Source organism: Nipponia nippon, unplaced genomic scaffold (assembly GCF_047370975.1).
Source record: "Nipponia nippon isolate SJK-2023a ecotype South Korea unplaced genomic scaffold, ASM4737097v1 scaffold_50, whole genome shotgun sequence".
NCBI lineage: Eukaryota > Metazoa > Chordata > Aves > Pelecaniformes > Threskiornithidae > Nipponia > Nipponia nippon.
In genome coordinates, this window is record NW_028262370.1 from 309,365 (window position 1) to 319,083 (window position 9,719).

At 69.8% G+C, this 9,719-nt stretch overlaps 1 protein-coding gene across 4 annotated transcripts; it reads right to left on the bottom strand.

Annotated features, from left to right (window-relative positions):
- Positions 1-260: 260 nt before the first annotated feature.
- On the bottom strand, positions 261-7,081 carry BRD2 (bromodomain containing 2). Of its 4 annotated transcripts, none has more exons than XM_087734885.1 (12): positions 6,240-7,081; positions 4,488-4,788; positions 3,235-3,372; positions 3,000-3,141; positions 2,672-2,880; positions 2,186-2,557; positions 1,940-2,068; positions 1,595-1,849; positions 1,313-1,476; positions 796-1,106; positions 596-718; positions 261-508 (listed from the first exon to the last, which is right to left on the bottom strand). In XM_087734885.1, exons 1-12 carry the CDS (start codon positions 6,266-6,268, stop codon positions 378-380), a joined length of 2,304 nt encoding a protein of 767 aa, XP_087591011.1. In that variant the 5' UTR covers positions 6,269-7,081; the 3' UTR covers positions 261-377. The 4 variants fall into 4 exon arrangements, with proteins under 4 accessions (XP_087591011.1, XP_087591010.1, XP_087591012.1 ...); XM_087734884.1 differs by having other exon boundaries at positions 1,313-1,515; positions 6,240-7,080; XM_087734886.1 differs by lacking the exon at positions 6,240-7,081 and adding an exon at positions 3,884-3,982 and having other exon boundaries at positions 1,313-1,515; positions 4,488-4,627.
- Positions 7,082-9,719: the final 2,638 nt, after the last annotated feature.

Consider the following 9,719-nt stretch of genomic DNA (forward strand, 5'->3'; position numbering starts at 1 on the left):
TAAAACCTGCGGGGGGGGGTGGGGGTGGGAGGGCCCCCCCTCCCCCTCTCCCCACCAACTCCCGCCCCGGCGATGCCTCCGGCCTGTAAACACTGGGGTTCCCCCCACCCCGTCCTGCGCCCCGAGAGTCCGGGGGGCCGCGGGGGGGGGGGGGTGGGGCCCCCCCGCCGCCCCCCCCCCCCCCCCGGGGGGGGGGAGGGGGGTGTGTGTTTCTGCTTGCCCCCCCACTCCCCTTTGCCCCCCCCCCCCCCCCCCCCCACTCCCCCCAGTCCGGTTCACCTGGGTCCGGTCCCGCAGAGCCTCTTCCGAACCTGCCCGCCGCCGCCCTTCACCCGGCCGCGCCGCCGGCGGCCGCCGTGGGCTTTCCGCCCCCTTTTCTACCCCGAATCCGAATCGCTGGTGTCCGAAGATGAGGAACTGGAACTGGAACTGCTGGAATCCGAACTGGAACTGGAGGCGCTGAGTCGGGATACGGCAACTTGTTGAGCCGATTCCGGTTTCTCGTTGGCTGGAAGGTAAAAAGGGGGGTAAACGAGGTTGAGGCGCGGCGGGAAGAGGGCGCGGTCGCCGTTCGGCGCGCCGCCGCGGCACTCACCCTTCTTTGGGGGCTTCTTGGTGGAGTTGAGTTGGCCGCTGACGTCCTGCAGCCGCTTCTCCAGCTCCCGCTTCTTCTCCAGCGCCAGCTCCTCTTTCGTCTTCCCCACCGGCTTCTTCATGGCTACGGGGAGAAGGCGGCGGCTCGGTGGCGGCTCGGTTCCCCCAAAACCCACTCGCCGCGACCCCGCGGGCGCTTACTTTCGCTGTAGGGCTTACGGGGCTTCTTCCGCAGGCAGGAGAGGACGTAACGCTCCAGCTCCCGCAGCGTCGAGGGTTTGAGGGTCTCGAAATCGATCTCGATCTCCTCGGGGTTGGAGTCGCGCAGGGAAGGCTCCCGCGACTGGATGATGTGCACCACCCGGCCCAGCTTCTCGCCCGGCAGCTTGTTGATGTCCAAACTGAGCTGGCGTTTCTCGTCGTACGTCATGGGTTTGCTTTCCTCTTCCTCTTCCGAATCGTAAAGCGCCGGCGGCGGCGGCAACGCCGCTTTCGCCGCCTTCTTCGAGTTCCTGCCGGGAGAGACGGCGCAGCGGCTGCTGTAAAAATTCCGCCCCCCCCCCCCCCGCGGCCCGAAATTCCCCTCGCCGCGGTTGGCGGCGCTCAGACAAGGTTTGGCTTGTTCCGATCGGTTCCTCGCCACGGTCGCTCTGTCGGGGAAAGGAGTCATCACGGCCGCCGCGCCCGCGCCACCCCAAGGCCGCGCACCCGCACTCACTTGGAGCTGCCGCCGCCGGTCCCGCCGCCGCCACCGGCTTTCTTGGCTTTACGGAGCTGGGCCTGGCGCGCCCGGGCCTCCTCGTCGCCTCCTCGGCCTTTGTGCTTCTCCGATTTCTTCTTTTTCTTCTTTTCCCGCTTCTTTTTGGGTTTGGAAACGGGGCCCTGTGAGAGGGCAGCCAGCTGCTCGTGCACGGCCCGCAGCTGTGGGGGGAGACAGGGGGGTGAGGCGGGGGTGGGGAGCGGGCCCGAGAGGTGGCACGGACCCTTCTCCGGCCCTCACCTGCTCCTGCAGCTCGGCCAAGCGGTTGGCGCGTTCCTCCTCCGAATCGGAGCTCTCCTCGCTCTCCGACGAGCTCTCGCTGCTGCTTTCGTCCTCGTCGTCGTCTTCGTCGTCCTCGTCGTCCTCATCCTCGTCGCTGGAGGATTCCTCGGAGGAGGATTTGGAAAGGGCGCCGGCGAGCGGGGCCGACACCGAGGGCGGGCTGGCGTCCTGCGGTTCATCCGGCATCTTGGCGTAGCTGAACTCGAAGACGTCCTGCGAGGGGAGCGAGGTCAGCGCGGCGGGGGCGGGCGGGCGGAGGAAGAGGAGGGGGGGAAACCGCCACCCGCCAACCCCGCCGCTCACCTGCAGCTTGCGGGCCATGGCCACCACGTCGTGATCGGGCGGGTTGTACTTGTAGCAGTTGGAGAACATTAACCGGACGTCGGCGGCAAATTCTTGCGCGTCGTGGTAGTCCCGGTTCTCCATCTTTCGCTGCGGGGAGAAGAAACGGTGAGCGGGGAGCTCCCAGGCCCTCAACTGGGGGGACGTAAAGCCACAGAGCCCCCGCCCCCGAAAAAAGCTCCTCCACCCCCTTTTCCCCAGCCCCACCTTGATGGTGCTGAGGTCCATGGGGTGCTTGATGATCTCGTGGTAGTCGTGCAGCCCCAGGGCCGAGGCGTCGACGGGTTTGTAGAAGGGCCAGGCGTAGGCCGCGTGCTTCTTGGAGAGCAGCTCCTTGAGGATCCCGTTGCAGTACTTGAGCTGCTCCGATAGTTTGCCCTTTTTGGATGTCTGGTGCTGCTGCGAATCCGGTAAATCCTTCTTGGGGGGTTTGATGGGGCGGCCGCTCTCCCGTCGCGCGGGGATCTTGGCGGCCTTGGCCTCCAGCAGCGTGGCGGAGGGCGAGGATTCCCCGCTGGTGGCGATGATGGCCGTGGTGGTGGGGGTGGTGGTGTCGGCTTTCCGTTTCACGCCCTTCTTCTGCCAAAAAGGAAAAAAAAGGGAAAAGAACCACGCGTGAGGTTACGGGGGTAAAGCCGACCCCACGCTCCGGCCCCACGGAGCCTGCCCCGCGGCCAGGGCTCGCCCTCCTACCTTGGCCACGGGCTGGGTGGGAGCGGGCGCAGCCAGGACGGCCGGGGCGGTGGAGTGCAGCGACTTGAGGAGCGGAGCGGAGATCACGGATGGGTGGGGAATGTTGACTATGGTGGTGGGGATGTCGGGGCTCGGGGTGTAGACCGCGGTGTGGGACACGGAGGAGACAGCCGGCACTTGCTGAGCAGCCGTGAGTCCCGCCAGGAGCGCTGGGCCGAGACAAGAAGCACCCCGCCGCCGCCGTTAGCGCCGCCGCGACGCTGGGTGCCGGGCCTCGGGGAGCCCACCTAACCCGCCGGCCGTCCCACCCCACGTGGCGTGACCGTACCTGCTGCCCGGGACGCTCCCTTCTTATGGCTGTTCTTGGCCACCGGTACCACGATCTCCTGCTCTTCTGGTGGCATCTGGGCCACCTTCTGCAGGAAGATCTTCTCCAGGGTTTGGGCCATCAGCACAATGTCATCGGTGGGCTGCGGGGAGAACCAGGGGCGGCGTCAAGAGTCCGCCGGGAAGGTGCCACGGGACTTGCCGGCGGCGCGGGGCGGCGCCGGCGCGGTTCTCACCTTGTTGTAGATGTAGCAGTTGGTGAACATGGTGTTGAAGTCCTGCATGCACTCCGCAGCCCCCCAGTAATAGTTGTTCTCCAAGCGTCGCTTGATTGTCCCCATGTCCATGGGCTGCTTGATGATCTTGTGGTAGTCCTGCCGACAAAGGACACGGCAACGGCGGTCAGGGGCGCGCCGGCGACCGCGCCGCGTTCCCCGCGCCCAGCTTCCCCGGTCCCGCCGGCGCTCGGCACCCGGCAAAGCGCCGCCTCGCCCGCGTCGGTGCCGGGACCGGCGCAAAGCTCGCCTTGGCGGCCAGCGCGCGCGCGCAGGGGCCGGCCGCTCGGCACCCGGCAAAGCGCCGCCTCGCCCGCGTCGGTGCCGGGGCCGCCCGCTCACACACCAGCTCTCACTCGTCGCCCAAGCGCAGGCAGGGGGTGCATCGGGGTTCAAGAAACGCCTCCGGACCTGGTCCCCACCCGAGAGTGCCACCGTCCCCTTCGCCCACCGAGGGGGCGAGAGGGTCCCTAGGTGCCTGGGGGAGCCTACGCTACGGGGGACGGCCGGACCCCGGCGTCTGGAGGGCGCGCGCGTCCCGCGCCAGAGGTGGGACGGGGCTCGGGGAAGCTAACGCTAAATTTAAGAGCAAAACCTACGTGGAAATTACCTCCGGGCTTTAACTCCTTGGGCGCCACAGGTGCACGAGGGGGGCTGGCGTTTAATATTGGGGTCACAGGATGTCTTCTACAAATTCATGGATGGGAATCTGCAAAACGCATTCAGGGCACAAGAGATTAGGTGGGGAAGCGTCCGGGTTACCTCTAGAGCGGCTGCGTCACCTCATCCATACCTTTGTAGGGGACTTGGGGATAAGGAAGGGGGCGGCAGCTGCTCTGAGGACGTCCCCAGGACCAGCCCGGACGCCTACGAGGGGGCTGACGGGGCGGGGGGGGGGGGGAGCGGTAGGGGTTACGCCCCCGGGAGAGGGCGAGGACAGCACAGCCCAGGCACCTGCAGCTGCATCTCTGTGGCGGAGCCCCCGGGAGGGGGAACGGCGCCGGCCCTGGCACTCTCGGGCTGGGGCGGGAGGGACACGCACCACGTCCGGGGTCGGGCAGCGCAGAATTTAGCGTTTACGTCTGCCTAACACCCCCTGCCTGCACGCGCCAGCGTCGGGGGCCAAGGGGGGGGGGGACACACACACACAGACACACTCGCACACGCCCCGGGCGCCGTAACTTCTCCCGCACCCGCCCGTTAAGGCTCGTTACCGGCAGGCCCAGCTTGACGGCGTCGACGGGTTGGCGAAAGGGCCAAGCAAACTGGTGCTTCCACAGAGCTTTCATCACCACTTTGTGCAGATACTGCAGCTGGTTGGTGACCCGACCCGGCTTCTTGGGGTTGGAAACCTCCGGCGGAGGTGGGTTCACCTGGGGGGATTGCAGGGCCGGCACCGACGCCATGGTGGGGCTCTCGAAGCCCTCGTAGAGGAGCGAGGGTTTGCGGATCCGCTTGCCGGGGGTCGATTCCGTCGCCAGGCCCATGAGGCCGGCATTGCCCTCCCCCAGAATCCTGAAAGGGGAGCAGAGACAGGGTTAGGGGGGCAGCTCCGCGCCGCGGTGCCGCACCACCGCCTTGGCCAAAAAAAAATAAAAAAAAATAACCGGGTTTGGGCCGCGGCGTTCCCAGGAGAAACCCCCGGAAGGAGCCGACCGCTCCCGAAGCCGCAATTAAGGGCGGAAACGTCGTCGCGCACGGCTACGGCGCGGCGGAGGGAGATGATCCAATTCCCCGGGACGCGCGCGAGCTCCCATCGTGCGTCTCCCCGGGGGGGGGGGGGGGGGGGCGGATTTGGCCGTGAACTCCGGTTGCACCCGTTCATTGCCGCCAGACGGGCGCCCGGTTCCCCGGCGGTGCCGGGAGAGCCGTTCGCGCCGGCGCAGCCGGAGCTGAGAGGTTGGCGCGGGTCCAGGCTCGCCCTTGAACAAAGAGCCGGCCCGCAGGGCCGCGCGCAGAGGTGACGGCGCCGGTGCGGTGACGGTACCGCTGCGCCGACCGAGGCGACAGTGACACTGCTCGGCGTCGCCCGCTCGCCGAGGCCACGGCCCGCAACTCCGGCGGGATTTGGGGACGCGGCGAAGCCCCGCGGCGCGGCTGGACCGTTACGTCAATGCCAGGGCCAAGATCGCAGGCGGCTTGACGCCGTCCTGGTCACAGGGACCCGAAACCATCCACGGGGACGGGCCAGGGCTCAGGGGACCCACGGTCCCAGGGATGTGGCGCAGCCGCGACCGCGTCACGCTCGCAACCAACTCTCGCACCAATTTAAAGCCAAAAAACCAGCGTTTTATGGCAACGACCGGCATTTTATGGCGCCGACCCCCAGCTGAGGAGCAGCACAAGAGCACAGAAACATCCGCAGAAGAGGAAAATTTTGTCGCGAGGCAAACCAAAAACCACCGCGGCGGCACCGGGACAGCGACGCGACGGCTCGGGAGGTTTCTGGAGCGCCAAACCGGTCCCTGCTCCTTCACCAGGGCAGCTGCTGGCCAAAGCCCTGACCCTCTCGCACCCCTAAAGCGGGGAGGGGTTGCCCTGAGCTGACCCACGGGTGACTGTCACCCACGGGCCCGTCACCCGCGGCCTCCCGTGGCTGTCACCCAGCGCCCGCCGGCTTCGCCCCGGGTGTCAGCGCTTGGCACGGCCGGGACCTTTTCCCCGGGGCTCCCCAGCTGCCAAGGGCACGGCTCAAGTGCCAAGGACGGCGCTGGGAAAGGAGAGGGGGGTGACCCACGGTGACAGGGTCACGGGGGGGGGAAGTGGGCAGGCGAGACCCCAACCCCACCAAGCGTGGGCGGGAAGGGGCCGCTCCCACCGTCCGTCTGTCTGTCCCCAAGTCACCGGAGAGGGGACAGCGAGGGCAGAGCCCGGCCCCGGGTAACACCAGGCTCCCCCCCCCCCCGCTCCCATCACCGCCACAACCCACGCGTGACACCAATCCCCCCCACGGTACCGGTACCTACTTGCTCTGGGGATTCACATTCTGCAACATGCCGGCGGCTGCGTGCCCGGCCCTCGGTCCCGGCCGTCCTTCTTCACCTTCTCCTCCTCCTCCTCCTCCTCCCGCCGCCGCCGTCTCCTCCGACGACCCCCCCACTTTGCCCGGCGAACGGTTCGGCGGTACCGGCCCGGCGGGGCCCCCCCCGTCAACGCATCACCGGATAACGGGGAGGGGGGACGAGCCAGGGACCCCCTCCCCTTCCCCGGGCAGGGCGCGGCCGGGCGGGGCGGGCCTCAAACGGCGACGGCGGCTCCTCCGGCCGGGCGCGGCGGCGAAGGGCGGCGAGGCGGGACCATCCACCGGCCTTCACATGAGCGGGCGAGGAGAAAATGGCGGCGGGGGGGGGGGGGGGAAATGTGGGGTGGGGTGGGGTGGGGGGGGCCCCTCTTCGGAGCCCCCTCCGGGTCCCAAATCCTGCGCGATCCGGTCAATACAGGCCTCGTCGCGTCGTTAAGAGCCGGTTAAGTCCGCCGAGACCAGGGATCAGGTGGGCCGCGGCGGTCCGGGAGGCGGATGACAGCGGATTGCAACCGGGGAATCACCGAGCGGGCTCCATCTTGGCTCCCTGAGGGGAGGAGGGCCGGAGCGGGGCGGGGGGGGGGGAAGAGGAGGGCCCCCTCGCCGCTGGCCGCAGGCAGGGGTCGCTACGGAGACCGGGGAGGGTCCGGCGAAGCCCTCCGGGAGCGCGGAGGCGGGGGCTGGGCCGCCCGGCGGAGGATGGATCCGGTTTGGGGCCGCCCCCAGCGCGCAGCGGGCCCGACCCGCTCCGTCCTTCGTCCCAGCGAAATGGCGCCTCTCGGCCTGCCCCCGGCCGCCCTTATATAGACACCAGCCCGCCCCTCATTGGCCGCCGGCGGCGCTGACATCACCCACCCGCCCCGCCCCGCCCAGCCGCGGCCTCATTGGGCGGAGGCACGCCGGGCTCTCCTCTCCCATTGGCCGCCCGGCGCGCCACTCACCCTCCCCTCCCCCCTCCCCTCCCTCCCTCCCGCCGTGACGGACCCGGCGCTTTCGGCTCCCATTGGCCGGCGCTGCCATTCGTTGCGAGGTGATTGGCCGGCGGGTCACGTGAGGGGCGGGCCCGGCGGGCGGAACCGGCCGTTGGCGGTCGTCGTCGCGCGGGGATGGGGGAAGAGGGGGAAGACGGGGCCGGCGGCCGCCATCTTGTGCCAGCGGCGGGCGCCGGCGGCCGGACAATGAACCCGGGCGGCCCCGCCGCCTCCCCGCCACCCCCGGTAACGCCGGGCACCGGGGGATCCCCCCCACCCGCCCTCACCCCCCTCGCAGGGGTCCCGCGGGCCTCAGGGCCCCGGGATCCCGGAGGCGCCGCGCCTCGCCTTAACCCCCCCCCCCCCCGCCACCGCCACGCAGCGGGCTGCCCCCGCGCCCACCGGGCCCCACGGACACCGGGACGCGCCGGGTTCCCCCCATCCCGACACGGGGGATACGCCAACCCCCACGGACACGCCGCCGCCGGGGCCCCATCCGCGGCTGGAGCCCACCCCATTGCGGAGGGGGAAGGGGGGGGGGGGGCGGCCCCGGGATCCCCACGCCGATCGTGGCGGGGGGGGGGGGGGGGGGGGGTTCACCCCCACGGGAAGCCCCGACCCCCTTCGCCCCCCACCCACGGAGGGGGGGGGGGGTCCCGGGGGGTCCCGGGTTCCCCGCCACGGGCTCGCAGGACACGGGTGGGTGCCTGGATCCCTTCCCCCCCCCCCCCTGACACAGCACTTGGGGCCCTGCCCGCACGCCGCCCCCGCGCGAACACCCAAACATGGCGCTTTTCGCCCCAAACCGCCGCCCCGCACAAAGCCGCCCCGCCCCCCCCGCCCGTCACCGCCGTCCTCGCCGCCGATTGGCCGCCGCCGCGCGGGGAGGGCGGGACCGCGCTTGAGTGACACCTCGCCGCCACGTGACCTCCCCCCCACACCCCCCGCTTCCTTGAATGTGGGGGGGGGGAAGGGCGAGGTTCCCTCCCCACACCCCCCCCCCCGTCACTCACCTGAGCCGCCCCCACGCGGGACCGCGACCCCCGCTTCATCCGCCCCTCCCCCGCCCCCAAAAAACCCCGCTTTTGGGGCAAAAAAAAAAAAAAATTAAAAAAATAATAATAATCATAATAAAACATCCCAGGGCGGAAAAAGGGAGCCGCCGCGCGACGTCACCCGCGCCCCGATTGGCTCCCCGCCGTCACGTGGCGCCCCCGCGGCTCCCACGGCTCCATTCACAGCCCCCCTCCCCCCCCGTGGCGGGGCCCTGCGCGGCTCCGCGGGGTCCTAGCGCCGGGCCCGGGCCCCGGCCTTGCGCATGCGCGTTGCGGGGCTGCTGCAGCGGGTGCGGTGGGTGCACCCACGGGGGGTGCGGGGCACGGGGGGGGGGGGGGGAACCCCACGGGGGTCCGCGGCACGGCAGGGGTGCAGCGCTTGCAGCCCCCGGGGAGGGGGGGGTCAGGTAGGGCGGGGGGGGCGGGGGGGGGGGGGGGGGGGGGGCACCCGCGGGGAGGCCCGGGGTTGCAGCTCAGGGGGGTGCGGGAGGCGGTGGCGGGGGGGTGCAAGGCGGTGCAGCGGGTGCGGTGCACAGGAACGGGGGTGCGCAGGGTGCGGTGCACGTGGGGATGGGGTGCAGGGTGTTGCACGGGGTGCAGTGTACAGAAATGGGGGTGCAGAGGGTGCACGGCACGCAGCAGTGGGGTGCAGGGTGTTGCAGAGGGCTCAGCGCACAGAAATGGGGGTGCACTGGGTGCAGCGCACTTGAGAATGGGGTGCACGGTGTTGCACTGGGTGCAGCGCACAGGAATGGGGGTGCAGAGGGTGCATGGCACACGGCAGTGGGGTGCAGGGTGTTGCAGAGGGCACAGCGCATAGGAATGGGGGTGCGCAGGGTGCGGTGCACGTGGGAACGGGGTGCACGGTGTTGCACTGGGCGCAGCGCACACAGGAATGGGGGTGCAGAGGGTGCAGTGCACGTGGGAATGGGGTGCACGGTGTTGCAGAGGGTGCAGAGCACAGGAATGGGGGTGCAGTGCACGCAGGGATGGGGTGCAGGGTGTTGCAGGGGGTGCAGGGTGTTGCAGAGGGTGCAGTGTACAGAAACGGAGGTGCACTGGGTGCAGCGCACGTGGGAACGGGGTGCACGGTGTTGCACTGGGTGCAGTGCACAGGAATGGGGGTGCAGAGGGTGCAGTGCACACAGGAATGGTGTTGCACTGGGTGCAGCGCACAGAAAGGGGTGCAGAGGGTGCAGCGCACGTGGGGATGGGGTGCACGGTGTTGCACTGGGTGCAGCGCACACAGAAATGGGGGTGCAGAGGGTGCGGTGCACGTGGGAATGGGGTGCACGGTGTTGCACTGGGTGCAGCGCACACAGAAATGGGGGTGCAGAGGGTGCAGTGCACGCAGGGATGGGGTGCACCGTGTTGCACAGGGTGCAGCGCACAGAAGTG